Source organism: Staurois parvus, unplaced genomic scaffold (genome assembly GCF_062004578.1).
Source record: "Staurois parvus isolate SC_StPar_1 unplaced genomic scaffold, SC_StPar_1.0 ptg001026l, whole genome shotgun sequence".
In the NCBI taxonomy this organism is placed as follows: Eukaryota; Metazoa; Chordata; class Amphibia; order Anura; family Ranidae; genus Staurois; species Staurois parvus.
Window position 1 is genome coordinate 77,651 of NW_028318822.1, and position 15,569 is coordinate 93,219.

At 46.3% G+C, this 15,569-nt stretch overlaps 1 protein-coding gene across 1 annotated transcript in view; it reads right to left on the reverse strand.

Annotated features, from left to right (window-relative positions):
• The window catches only part of LOC149441080 (uncharacterized), a 30,391-nt gene extending 16,705 nt beyond the window's left edge, over nt 1-13,686 (reverse strand). Inside the window, 8 exon segments of the mRNA XM_089657722.1 lie at nt 6,504-7,589; nt 11,760-11,894; nt 12,010-12,318; nt 12,399-12,620; nt 12,710-12,931; nt 13,012-13,236; nt 13,325-13,422; nt 13,539-13,686. Coding sequence (XP_089513848.1) covers nt 6,504-7,589; nt 11,760-11,894; nt 12,010-12,318; nt 12,399-12,620; nt 12,710-12,931; nt 13,012-13,236; nt 13,325-13,422; nt 13,539-13,623 — 2,382 coding nt within the window. The 5' untranslated portion in view covers nt 13,624-13,686.
• Between the last annotated feature and the right edge of the window lie 1,883 nt (nt 13,687-15,569).

The window sequence follows — 15,569 nt, forward strand, 5'->3', positions numbered from 1 at the left end:
CACTGTTTGTACTGAGGGGGCGCTGTGAGCACTGAACGGGCACTGTTTGTACTGAGGGGGCGCTGTGAGCACTGAACGGGCACTGTTTGTACTGAGGGGGCTCTGTGAGCACTGAACGGGCACTTTGTACTGTTTGGGTGCTGTGAGTAAACCAACTGTGACCAAGGGGCATTGTGAGTACCAAGTGGTTACTAATAAATTCTCAAATAGTGCTCAGAATAAACTATATTAGAAATAAAGGGGAAGTTTTGGGTTATAATAAATAAACAAACACACATACCTCAATACTGCGGCTTGGGCGTGATGCTGTCCCCCACTGGCTGAAGGACCTAGACCTCAAGAGATCACATGATCACTGATGGCGCAGCTCTTGGTCTTCTCACAGCACTGTCAGTCACTGCCCCCCCCACTCTGCCCCTCCAGCACTCACCGTAGCATTGAGCTGGAGAGAGGGTGGGCACAGATGGCTTTGGCTCTGAGCCGCACACTTGAGAACCAGAGCCAGCTGTTACTCAGGTAGCTGGGTGGATCCCGACATTGTGGTCGGGATCCTTCTATAGTTAGCAGTGGCTCTGTGAAGATCATCTTGGGATAGTAAGTGCACTCCTGTGATCTACAAGGGAAGTATGACCAAAAATGTCTCTTTTAAGTAGAACAAAAACTATCTAGCGAATCAATTGGCTACACTGTGAAGTATCAACAACCTGGATAGGAGTGTGGACCCTACTTGTCAGGGGCCAGCAAAGAGGAGGGTGGTGATATAGAGGTAAAGGTACTGAAGTTGGGTAGCTGGGGTACAGTTAGAAGGCGGGGTAGAGGGAAGAGTGTTAGAAAGGCTAGTCTAGGGTTGATACATCCCAACACATATGCCAAGTTGCATGATGTTGGGGATATCACCTAAGTCTCCTCTAGCTGCCAGGGTGTCTGTTGCTGGACCTAGTAGGTGGCAGTTGCCCTCTGACTGAAGGGGGGCAAGGAATGTAACTCTCCTCCCTTGAAATCCAACCACCAGAACAGGCAGTTCAGAGTGAGCTCAGTGAAGAGGGCCTATCCCTCAGCTGTGTCATGTGGAAGGAGCGGTGGCTAAGGAGCTTCCACCCAGTGTCAGCTTTGGACCCCCCTATCCCCCCCTCTTATCTACACCCCTGGTATCCGAATCTGTTCCCCCTGGGTTGTTGCTTTCCTCTGCTGTTATCTTGTGGTATTTGTCTTTGCCCTCTCTGGTGTAATACCTTCTACAGGCAAATCATTGCTAGGGAGTAGTTGGTTGTGCTGAGTCTCCCTCGATGGTTTGTTGGCTTTTTTTTTGGTTTATCTTCATAGATATGACCTTGCCCTTTATGTTCCCCTACTGCGTACACTTCATTTTCCCAGTATGCTCCAAGTTTTTGTGGGCCTCCCATTTTCAACAAATTCCTTACAAGACAGATCCTTTGTAAGGGGGTCCTTCTCTCATTGGTCACCAACCACAGTCTGTCCCACCTGCGAGCCCAGCAGGTATGGCAGATGTTGCCATGTAGAGGGGAGGGAGACCATCTGTCCAAGTAGACCCCTGATGTCTCATTAAAGAGAACTTGTCACAACAATATCCTATCAGATAAGGGGTTATCGGTTTCTGATTTGAAAGCAATAGATAAGGGGAACAAAAATTTAAAAAGTTACACTCAAGATGATAAAAACCTTTCCCCCAAATTTTTTCTAACCTTCACATGCAAACATAAATGCACATGTTGCTAATGTTGATTGCACTGCACGCATTGCTCCCTGTGCACACTGGAGTGAGAACAATTTTAGGCCCATTATTGATGGTTAAAGTGTTACTAAACCCTGGACCAAGCATTCATTATATCTGGTCTCCCCGGACACTGCATTCATTATATCTGGTCTCCCCGGACACTGCATTCACTATATCCGCTCTCCCCGGACACTGCATTCACTATATCCGCTCTCCCCGGACCCTGCATTCACTATATCCGGTCTCCCCGGACCCTGCATTCACTATATCCGCTCTCCCCGGACCCTGCATTCACTATATCCGCTCTCCCCGGACCCTGCATTCACTATATCTGGTCTCCTCGTACCCTGCAGTCACTATATCCGGTCTCCCCGGACCCTGCATTCACTATATCCGCTCTCCCCGGACCCCGCATTCACCATATCCGCTCTCCCCGGACCCTGCATTCACTATATCTGATCTCCCCGGACCCTGGATTCACTATATCCGGTCTCCCAGGACACTGCATTCACTATATCCGGTCTCCCAGGACCCTGCATTCACTATATCTGGTCTCCTGGTACCCTGCATTCACTATATCCACTCTCCCCGGACCCTGCATTCACTATATCCACTCTCCCCGGACCCCGCATTCACTATATCCGGTCTCCCCCGACCCTGCATTTACTATATCTGATCTCCCCAGACCCCGCATTCACTATATCCACTCTCCCCGGACCCCGCATTCACTATATCCGGTCTCCCCCGACCCTGCATTTACTATATCTGATCTCCTCGGAACCCGCATTCACTATATCTGATCTCCCCGAACCCTGCATTCACCATATCTGATCTCCCCGGACCCCGCATTCACTATATCTGATCTCCCTGGACCCTGCATTCACTATATCCGCTCTCCCCGGACCCTGCATTCACTATATCCGGTCTCCCTGGACCCTGCATTCACTATATCCACTCTCCCTGGACCCTGCATTCATTATATCCACTCTCCCTGCACCCTGTATTCATTATATCCGCTCTCCCCGGACCCCACATTCAATATAACCGCTCTCCCCGGACCCCGCATTCACTATATCCGCTCTCCCCGGACCCCGCATTCACTATATCCGCTCTCCCCGGACCCCGCATTCACTATATCCACTATCCCCGGACCCCGTATTTACTATATCCGCTCTCCCCGGACCCCACATTCACTTCATTCGCTCTCTCCGGACCCCGTATTCACTATATCCGGTCTCCCCGGACACCGCATTCACTATATCCGGTCTCCCCGGACCCCGCATTCACTATATCCGCTCTCCCCGGACCCTGCATTCACTATATCTGGTCTCCCACAGTACACACAACATGGAAATGCAATTATTTTAGCAAATATAAACTGCTTTTCTCATCAGCAAATTTGTGACTTCTATCAGTGTCCGGCCAAGCACTGGTTAAAGCTTGTAGGATGAGTTTTCATTCTGCTCTGACTGTCCAATGAGGCTGCATGATCATTGACCCTCTGTCTGGACAGTGCTGATTTGCCCTATGCTTGCTCCCTCCCAAAATAAATAAATAAATAAAAAACTCTCAAGCAATATACACCAAATAAGCATGTGCAGAGTGACTCCTAGAGCTCTGTACTATCAGCAGGTGGATTGGGGACAGTAGAAGAAGGGGAGGATCAGAGAAGGCAGGATCAAACATCCTTTTTACACAGGATTAACCCCTTAGGTTCCACAGTGAGTATAACAAGCATGCTTTACTGCATATACAGACTGATTGTACTGTTGTGGGTTTAGGAACACTGTAACTCTAAAGTGAGTCATTTTTGGGCATGGAAGGGGGCATCGAAGGTTGTCTTCATTGTAACGGCACACAGAATTGTTTTTTTTTTATCAACATATGCTTTATTCTAAATTATACATTTAACAAGATTGCAGTCATAAAATCAGGAAATAGTAAAGGAAGAAATCCGATTGGTCGGGAAAATCTCTTGTCTGGAACATGGAGGTGGAGGCAAAAAGACAAAAGTCCATCCAGTTCAACCATTACAAAAAAAACCAAACTACTGGTGTAGAGTCAAGGGTCGCAAAGGCCCCCCGACCCATGCTCCAGGGGGCCCATGCAGCCTCCCTGTCAAATTCTATTTTACACCTAGATGGGAGAGGTGGTGGAGGCGGCTTATACAGGAAAGCCGACTTTTCCTCATCTCCCTCCCACCGGCATTCAGCAGTTGCAGGAGGAAAATGTTTATTATTCTATTCAAAATATAAAAAAAAAAAATCTAAATTCTGAATCATTTCATTGTGGCTCGTGACCACTTACCAAGCCACGTAAGTGGCCCTCGCACTTCAAAAGGATTGAGCCACCTCTGCTCTAAACATTAGAGCTCCCCCTAGCTGCAGCCTGGTAATAACATTGCAAAGAGGTTCATTCATTCAACTGTTACATACTGCCCCCCCCAAAAAAAAAAAATCTTGTGACATTGAAGGGGTTTATTAAAAAAAAAATGTGCATAGCAAGGTGTAAGTACATGTTCTGTATATTCCTTCTCTGTACCTGGGGGGGGGGGGTTAAAAAAAAAACAAAAACGAATGCCATTAGGCTATTTGCGGTATTGGTCGAATGTTTTCCATTGATTTAAAATGGAAAATACCACATTTGGCCAATGGATGGTGCTATTCCTGAAGATCTTTAGTGTCATTCAGTAGCAGATGAGGTATTTTCCATTTTAAATCAATGGTTGGTTTAACCCCTCGCCACCGGGAACTTTCACCCCCTTCCTGTCCCGGCCAATTGTCAGCTTTCAGCGCTGTCGCACTGCGAATGACAATTGCACGGTCATGCAACACTGTACCCAAACACATTTTTTATCATTTTTTTTTTTAGACAGATAGAGCTTTCTTTTGGTGGTATTTAATCACCTCTGGGGTATTTCTTTTTTGCTAAACAAACCAAAAACAACTGAAAATTAAAAAAAAAAATTTTTTCTTAGTTTTTGTTATAAAATTTTGTAAATAAGTAATGTTTCTCCTTCACTGATGTGCACTAATGAGGCTGCAGAGATGGGCACTGATGAGCACTGACAGGCGGCACTGATAGGTGACACTGATGGGCATTGGCAGGCATCACTGATGGGCACTGAAAGTCAGCACTCATATATGGCACTGATGAGCACTGACAGGCGGCACTGATGGGCATTGACAGGCCTCACCGATGGGCACTGAAAGGCGGCACTCATATATGGCACTGATAGGCGGCACTGATGGGCATTGACAGGCATCACCGATGGGCACTGAAAGGCGGCACTCATATATGGCACTGATAGGCGGCACTGATGGGCATTGACAGGCATCACCCATGGGCACAAAGTCAGCACTCATATATGGCACTGATAGGCGGCACTGATGGGCATTGACAAGCATCACCGATGGGCACTGAAAGGCGGAACTCATACATGGTACTGATAGGCGGCACTGATGGGCATTGCCAGGCATCACCGATGGGCACTGAAAGGTGGTACTCATATATGGCACTGATAGGCGGCACTGATGGGCATTGACAGGCATCACCCATGGGCACAAAGTCAGCACTCATATATGGCACTGATAGGCGGCACTGATGGGCATTGACAAGCATCACCGATGGGCACTGAAAGGCGGCACTCATATATGGCACTGATAGGCGGCACTCATATATGGCACTGATAGGTGGCACTGACTAACACTGTTAGGTGGCACTGTTAGACAGCACTGACAGGCATCACTGATGGGCACTGAAAGACAGCACTGACAGGCACTGATAGGTGGTACTGACAGGCAGCACTGACAGGCACTGATAGGAGGCACTGATGGGCATTGACAGGCATCACTAAAAGACAGAACTCATATACGGCATTGCTAGGCGGCACTGATAGGTGGCACTGATAGACAGCACTGATGGGCACTGATTGGCGGCACTTATTGGCACTGATAGTTGATACAAAGGCAGATCTGATGGGCACTGATATGTGGCATTGATGTGCACTAGTAGGCACTGATATGTGGCACATATATGCACTGATGTGCACATGTATGTGGCATTGATGGACACTGACATGTGGCACTGATGGGGCTACACTGATGATCAGTGTACATGTCCCCTCTGAGGAATGCTGCTTACCGGCTCTCCTCTCCTCCAGAGCTGTCAGTGTGACTGCCAATAACCGACATTTCTTTGTTTACATGTGATCAGCTCTGATTGGACACAACAGATCACATGACAGAGCCGACTCTTTAGTATGATTAGTGATCCACCAATCGCTGTGCCACCCCCGGCGTTAGAGTTAGTGGGAGGACGTCATATGACATCCTCCCAAAATGAGAGAACCGCCGCCCATCCTTTCCTTATATGGCGGGTGGGAGGCGGTTAATTAACTGATGTTCTTCGATGTCTAGTGTACTCATAAGAGCGTGATTATGATCCCAGGTATTGGTATGGGACAATGCCTGACGAAGGAAACGTTCTGTTTATAGACAATTCAAAGGACGAGCATTTGCCCAGCTATGACAAATCCAGACAAATATTTATTCAGCACAGTGATTTCCTATGATGGCCAGCTCCATCTACTGGCCATAATGAGGTATTTTTCCCGAAATACCTCCATCAGAACAATAGAGAAATGACCATTATTGAAAATCGATGTATTAAAAAAAACGACCAATATTCACCATGGCGGGGCTGAACCCTTTGGCCCTCCTGGCCTATATAAAGCCATCCTGCCCAAGGAGCCCTCCCTATTGGTTTAGAAAGAAGCAGCCCCACCTCGAAACGTGTAACTATACCCACACATGTGACTCTCCATCGTCGGCCATCTCGTGGTCTCCCAGTGCTCTCCAGGTTTCCCATTCACAGGGCAGGAATACGGTTTCTTTCCCTTGTGAGATCTCTGATGTCTGTAAAAATTGGACTTCACTGAAAAACATTTCCCGCACTCAGGACAGGAATACGGCTTCCCACCTGTGTGCAATCTCTGATGTCTGTAAAGATAGAACTTATTTGAAAAACATTTTCCGCACTCAGAACAGAAATATGGAATCTCTCCCGTGTGCAATTGCTGATTAGAAAGAATGGACATCTCCGAAAAACATTTTCCGCACTCAGGACAGGAATACGACTTTGCCCCCGTGTGAGCCCTCTGATGTGTGACAAGTTTTAATTTTGGTATAAAGCATTTCCCGCACTCAGTACAGGAATATTGCTTCTCATCTGTGTGAAGCCTCTGATGACTGTAAAGTCTGGACTTATTTGAAAAACATTTCCCGCACTCATGGCAAGAATAAAGCTTTTCCCCTATATGAGACCTTTGATGTGTGACAAGGTTTGATTTTTGTATAAAACATTTCCCGCACTCAGAACAGGAATGTGGCTTCTCACCCGTATGAAGCCTCTGATGTCTGTGGAGACTGGACTTATTTAAAAAACATTTCCCGCACTCAGGACAGGAATATGGCTTTTCTCCCGTGTGCAATTTCTGATGTCTGTAAAGACTGGACTTCTGTGAAAAACATTTCTCACACTCAGGACAGGAATACGGCTTTTCCCCCGTGTGGGACCTCTGATGTGAGACAAGTTCTGATTTATATACAAAACATTTCCCGCACTCAGTACAGGAGAAGCTCTTCCCTGTTGGAAGGCCGGCCCGGTCCCGCACAGTCTGAGGTTCCTCAGGATACGAGGAATCCGATGGTCCATCTACACTGGGTGGTGCCAGATGGACATTGGAGGGAGCCAGGTTTTCTCCTGGACTATACTGTGTGATGTCCTCATCTTCTACTTTCCAGTCTGGAGACAAAGTGAGACAATCCTCGGAGGTTTTCCTCATCTCCCGGCCATGGACTAAAATACAAAGACAAAGAGGATTACTAGACAGGAGCTGATTGGTTCCCCCAAACCAGGACTCCGCCCACATCAGGCAGCTTGGTCTCTGAGGAGCTTACAATTCCACCCTCAAGGGAACTAGGAAATGGCTCCTCTGATCTCCTACCAGGTCATTTCTTTATTCATGGACCTTAGTCAGAGAGTGAGGAAACAACCACAACTGTCTTTTATAGGAGGGACAGTGATGAGGGGATTATAGGACGAGGGTCCCCACCCCCTCTATCACTCATCGCCATCTTACCAACACAAGAAGTACTGCACTTCCTTATTTACTCCATGATTTAGTCATGAAGAACAGCGGGGCTGAGCCCCACCAGAGGTCAGAGAGTGAGGATGGGGGAAGAACAACCAAGATGAAGACTGGACTGATCCTGAAGACCACCATCATTGGGGTATTGACTCCTCCCTCATTATCACTTTCTGTTTAAGGATCCAAAGTTGGAGGATGTTATCACATTATTATCACCATGTAAAAGTCTGTGCTCCAATCACATCATCCGAAATGTCCAGCTGGGAGGAAATGGGTGTAACAAAAGAGAATATATACTGTGCTTCTAGCAGAATTCTGAGGTCAGGCCTATGTAATATACAACACATTGTATAGGGTACAACAGTTAAAATTCTATATCACGGGTGTCAAAATGGCGGCCCTCCAGCTGTTGCCCAAACTACAAGTCCCATGAGGCATTGCAAGATTGAGTTACAAGCATGACTCCCAATGGCAGAGGCATGATGGGACTTGGAGGGCCACCAGTTTGATACCCCTGTTCTATAGTATCAGAATTCTGGAATGTAAACCACGGAGTATAAAGGACGGGACTACGTAATGTTCAATATACATTACATAGTGTACAGTATGTAGTGCTCAGCCACAAAGGGGTTAAATAGAGAGAATAGACGGGCTCCCCCAAAGTAGTACTTTTAGTAGTAGAGTACTAGTAGTAGAGGTTGCCAGTCACACACACAGTTTCACACACCCTGACAATCAGGGGCGGACTGACCATTTGGAAACTCGGGCACTGCCCGAGGGCCCGGGGTCAGTAGGGGGCCTCATGAGATGCCCCTGGTACCTTTTTCATTGGCTTTTTTGAGTTTGGGCAGGAACACAGGGGCCCCATGATCCCCTATGGCCCAGGAGCCCCATGAGTTGTCAGTCCGCCCCTGCCAACAATTCAGGTTCAGTCTAGGGCAGGGCAAACTTTTTGACTTGAGGGCCGCAATGGGTTCATATATTGGACCCGGGGGCCGGACCAAGAGTAGATGAATGATGTGTATGTGTCATCCATAGTAAGTATAGTAATATTCCCCCATAGTAAGCATAGTAATTAATCCCCCATATAGTAATTCATCCCCCATAGTAATTCATCCCCATAGTAATTCATCCCCCATAGTAATTCATCCCCCATATAGTAATTCATCCCCCATAGTAATTCATCCCCCATATAGTAATTCATCCCCCATAGTAATTCATCCCCCATAGTAATTCATCCCCCATATAGTAATTCATCCCCCATATAGTAATTCATCCCCCATATAGTAATTCATCCCCCATAGTAATTCATCCCCCATAGTAATTCATCCCCCATATAGTAATTCATCCCCCATAGTAATTCATCCCCCATATAGTAATTCATCCCCCATAGTAATTCATCCCCCATATAGTAATTCATCCCCCATATAGTAATTCATCCCCCATATAGTAATTCATCCCCCATAGTAATTCATCCCCTATAGTAATTCATCCCCCATATAGTAATTCATCCCCCATATAGTAATTCATCCCCCATATAGTAATTCATCCCCCCATATAGTAATTCATCCCCCATATAGTAATTCATCTCTCATAGTAATTCATCCCCCATATAGTAATTCATCCCCCATATAGTAATTCATCTCTCATAGTAATTCATCCCCCATATAGTAATTCATCCCCCATAGTAATTCATCCCCCATATAGTAATTCATCCCCCCTATAGTAATTCATCCCCCATATAGTAATTCATCCCCCATATTAAGTCCCCAAGTCCCCCCTGTGTCAATTCACTTACCTTTGCTCCGCGAGTTCCTCTCGCCGTGTTCCCGCGCCGTTCCGGTGTAGCATGAAAATCTGTCTCCTATGAGGATCTGTCCCCCTCGACGTATCTGCGCGTGTGCCAGTTTCAGGCATTAGCAGCCGATCGGCGATCTCCGGCACATGCGCAGATACGTCGAGGGGGACAGATCCTCATAGGAGACAGATTTTCATGCTACACCGGTCTCCTGACAGCCAGCCTGACAGTATCACGCTCCACGGGCCGGATTAAAAGGTCCGCCGGGCCGGATTAAAAGGTCCGCCGGGCCGTATACGGCCCGCGGGCCGTAGTTTGCCCATTGCTGGTCTAGGGAATGGCTGTTCACTATGAATTGCTGAAAGTCTTGAAACAGGAGATGGGTTTAAAGGGGTTCAAGATACTCCGAAAAGGTATCAGCAATTAATAGGACACATGAAAGTCCCAAATCAGGTCTTATCCAGCTTCCACAGTGAGGGAGATAAAAGATCCTGCTCCAGACCAGAACTTCAATGCAGTGCCCTCCAGACAAAATTCAATAAAAGTCTTTTCCAGTCCCACAGCTCAGCACCTGCTGAGGCCTGAACTCCAGTATTTCAGTAAATTCTAGCTGCCTCCAGGGGTAGCAGCCCCAGTGAAAGGATTAAATGGAATATAACTGAATCCATTTTGTATACACTAATACAAGATGCTAGTTTAATATACATATATGAGATATGTGCACACTAACAAAACTGTCTATCTCAGCTTCATGTAGAAATGAGTGTTTTTGCAAACCGTACAAAAAAAGCAGATAAGGTTTACTCTCACTTCTGAAAAGTTTTAACCACAACTTGGGTGTTAGGTCAGATTATAGCCATGGTCTGGGCTTTAGAGCAGATATGGTATGATAGATAAAGCAGAAGAGTGAAAATGCAAACCTCATACAAATAATTGTTGAGTTAAGGTAAAACAATGTCCATGTATTTGATTGGAAGGTCTGAGGGTGTGTTTGCCTAAAGACTACAGTATAATAACCCTGATGTTATGCCAATAAAACTGAAGTGTTTGCAATCGCAACTGCTGTGACTTGAGTGCATTCACTTTCCGAGATCTCGTAGCTGTGTCCAGGTGTGACCGTTGGTATCTTGAGGGGGCCCCCAAGGAAAAGGAAAAAGACCACCTACCTACTTTCACCCAGGAGAACTGGAATCCTGCCTGAAGAGGAAAGGACACTTTGCCCAGGCTTTCTAAACATTTATCACCTCCCCAGGCCACCTTCTAGATGTCCCTTTCCAGGGATTGGTTGAGCCATGAGAAATATTCATAACTGGATATCTGACTCTTCCTTGCCCTATATTCTGGAAGCTTCTTCCAGAAGCAGGTAGGATAAATCAAACACCCACCTTAGGAAACCCTGACCAGATAAAGGATAGATCACTGCTCCACTGACTACAGTGGGGCCAAAAATGAAATTTAACCTAACAGCCTAACTAGAGGAGGGTGCTACATGTAATGGTCAGGACACACAACGATGGTATTTAGTAATCATTGGAAGCTTGGATGTTTACTGTAGACAAGTTGCAGAGGTCCCACCTCGCTGCCTCCCATCTCCTGAGACTGCACTCAGTGACTTGGGTCTGAGACTATACAGACATATCCCTCCACCCGGCACAGCCAACTGACTACAGAACAAGTTATCCTGGGAGAATGGTTCTGTCAGAGATCTTGCTAGACCTGGGCATGGAGAAGAAGACCCAAGGAGAAGAAGAAGACCCAAGGAGAAGAAGACCCAAGGAGAAGAAGACCCAAGGAGAAGAAGACCCAAGGCCCATGTGCCTAGGTCAAGCAATACCTATGGTAAAAAAATCAACATTTTGCTGCCAGCTGAACCCCAGAATCTACAAAAAAATGCAGTCTAGATACATAAATTGTGTCTGCAACATAGAGAACAAAGAATATCCAAGAGAAATACAGAGATCCAGGATGGGGAACACAGCTCAAGGTATTACTGGCTGATATCGTCCGGTCTTTGCCCTACTCTGGACCAATCAGTGAGCAGTATGGGTGAAGGAATGGATTTAGTGTTCACCTGTGCTGATCTCTGTAGGAGTGTCCTCCTCTATAAATGTCCCCGTTATTCCATCCTCCTCCATAGACTGCTGATCATCCCTCACATACGCCTCTTCTTCTGTCTTTACCTCAACTTTTATATCTATCAGATCTTCACCCTAAACCAAGAGAGAAGGATGGACAATATCATCTGTAAAATAATTGTGACATCACATAAAAAAAATCTACAGATCATCTCCACAGTCCATGTTTTAGATGATCTGTCCCACCAACCTTGTAATGGTGAGGGATGGTGTGATCTTCCTGTGTGGAATCCCGGGAATACAGAGGACAGGGACATCTCTCTGGTGGGTTCTCATTACTGGATCCATCTACCTGATGATGGTGAGGGATGGTGTGACCTTCCTGTGTGGAATCCCAGGAATACAGAGGATGGGGACATCTCTCTGGTGGGTTCCTGGTATTAGGTGGCTCCATCATGTCCTTGTGTCCTTCTGAAAACTCCTCCATCACTCCATACTCCTCATCCTCCTCTTTATACTCTTCTTTAACATCAATATTGTCATCCCCGAGGATTCCACTCTGAAAGATATAATAAAACATTCATTGTAACAAACATGCTGTGTATAAATCACAACTACCAATAATTGTCAATCATCTACCTGATGATGGTGAGGGATGGTGTGACCTTCCTGTGTGGAATCCCGGGAATACAGAGGACGGGGACATCTCTCTGGTGGGTTCCTGTAGCTGAATGACTCCACCGTGGTGTCCTGGTACAGATATCTGTGTACGTTTAGAGACTCTGACTCCTCCATCACCCCATCATCCTCCTCCTTTATCTCAACTTTAATATCAGTTTTAGAATCTCTCAGGTTTCCACTCTGAATATATAATAAAAATGACATCAATGGTAACAATGCAGATAATGTACAGATCCTAATGATACCATCAGTGATTGTTCCTCATCTACCTGATGATGGTGAGGGATGGTGTGATCTTCCAGTGTGGAATCCCGGGAATACAGAGGACGGGGACATCTCTCTGGTGGGTATCTGTTACTTGATGGCTCCATCATGATGTCCTTGTAGAGTTCCTTCCGTCCTTCAGAAAGCTGCTTCATCACTCCATACTCCTCATCCTCCTCTTTATACTCTTCTTTGACTACAATATTATAATCCCCGAGGATTCCACTCTGAAAGATATAATAAACATTCATTATAACAAACACTCTTTTGTGTAAAGCTTACCTATCAATGATTGTTCCTCATCTACCTGATGATGGTGAAGGATGTTGTGACCTTCCTGTGTGGAATCCCGGGAATACAGAGGACGGGGACATCTCTCTGGTGGGTTTCTGTAGCTGGATGACTCCACCATGGTGTCCTGGTACAGATCTTTGTGTACTTTAAGAAGCTCTGACTCCTCCATCACCCCATCCTCATCCTCCTCTTTTATCTCTACTTTAATATCAACTGTAGAATCTCTCAGGTTTCCACTCTGAATATATAATAAAATGACATCAATGGTAACAATGCAGATAATGTACAGATCCTAATGATACCATCAGTGATTGTTCCTCATCTACCTGATGATGGTGAGGGATGGCGTGATCTTCCTGTGTGGAATCCCAGGAATACAGAGGACGGGGACATCTCTCTGGTGGGTTCCCATGACTGGATCCATCTGTAGGAAACACACACACTGACTGAATCCATTGTTTCTATGTGTTTATCAGATGATGGGGGATCTAGGTGGATCCTCCGTACTGCTCTCTCCTTTACAATAAAGTCTCCTCTTACCCGGTGATGTGAGGGGCGGCTGATTGTCCATCATGACGTCCTTGTAGAGATCCTTGTGTCCTTCTAAATACTCCCACTCCTCCATGGAGAAATAGACAGTGACACCCTGACACCTTATAGGAACCTGACAGAGAGGGAGGTGGAGGCAATGTGATAGTTATATGATCACCAGATTTCACAGCAGGATAACTCTAGCTCTGAACAAAAAAAAAAAAATTACGCTCCAAGAATCCTCACCATTCATGTCTCCAACCCAACTTCAGGCTGAGATATAATTTACTGTAGCACTACCCCCATAGGAGTTGCTAGAAGATTTTGGGTCCCTCTATAGTCCTGGACAGCCAGGCAGCACACATCTTCACTAAGACTTGCATCCAGAATCAGAAATCAATCCCTGAGCTTTGGTTTTGTTGTTTTTTGGGGGGTTTTTTTAGGGGATTTGAACTGCGATAGGGTTAGGGGTGTACAGGATGCCTAAGGGAACTGATGAACGGAGGACAACTTCTTGGAACTATTCACAAGCTTTCTCTGCAGCACAGTCTTGGTTGGAGAACTAGCCAGCATCTCCTTAATGTACCACCCCAGACCCTAGATGAACTTTTTATTCTTCACCCAACAACTGGGAGGTATCTCTGAACAGGGGATCTGGTATCTGCTACTTGAAAAGTGGACAGACCCAAATAGGCAGCAAATCTGGTTTTCCACCAAAGTGCTCCTTCCCCTATCCGCCCAGGGGGTGCAGGGGTACTCACTCAGATTCTCTCTTATATCACTGGTGGATTGGTAGCTGCTTCCAGGCCTTTTAGCTGGGCCACTCCTTCCCTGCTTTACAGGTGGTCCTCGCTCTGGGTGCCAATGAAACTCTGAGCTTCTCCCTTTCCAGCTCCAGGCCTGCAGGTATGCTCCATCCCATTGGGCCTCCTCGCACCTTCCTATCTTATTCACTATCTTCCCCCCAAACTCTCCTGCAGCTGAGCAGGCTCCCACACTTTTAAGGGTGTCCTGGCCTCTTTCCTACCTCCTGTTGGGGATTGACCAGACCCCTCAAGAGTGCAAGCCAGTCATTCCTCACATCCACCATCTTCCTCTAGAACTTTCCTCCAAAGCCCTAGAGCAGGGGGGAATTCCAGAGGAGCCAGCCTGCAGAGCCTCTAAACCCCTGACCATAATTTGACATTCTGGCTATAACACCTAGGCTGATCCTCACTGACAATCAGAACTCTAGCTCCCCCTAGCTAAACTAGAAGGGTGCTACATTACGTACATAGGGCCCCCCCCCATTCTGAAGGTTAAAAGCTTGTCATAGGCATTCTGATATCATTACATACAACATAGGACCAGCAGTCCTGTTTTGTGTGTGAAGAAGTCAAAGGTCTTCCCACATTCTAAGAGCATCGAAACAAACAGAAAAGAGTTGGTTGGAGGACATTGGGAGGAGGAGCTGTGAGATCATTATGATGTCATAGGATGTGTAGACTCTGGATGAAGGGACATTGTGAGAAGAAGCTGTGAGGTCAGTGTGATGTCATGGGATTCTCTGACTCTGGGTGGAGGGACATTGGGAGGAGGAGCTGTGAGGTCAGTGTGATGTCATAGGATTCTCTGACTCTGGATGGAGGGACATTGCGAGGAGGAGCTGTGAGATCATTATGATGTCATAGAATGTGTAGACTCTGGATGGAGGGACATTGCGAGAAGAAGCTGGGAGGTCAGTGTGATGTCATGGGATTCTCTGAAAGGAGGAGCTGTGGGGGGCGCTCTGTGAGGTTTCTGTACACAGAATCATTTCTCCCGGGTGCGTCCCACCTCTCCTAAACTGAAATATGAACGTTGTCTTTGGGCTTTGCCAGGACACATCCTATCCCTGTGATCTCCGTGTTCTCCGGAGACTTTACTGATCACATTTCAGGATGAATATCTGAGACTGGGATCATTATAGAAAAATAATTTTCAGGACATTTCCTACAAATTAAATTTTTCCCTCTTTCTTCCTATTTTGAATCTTATAAAATAAAGACATTCATATTCCAA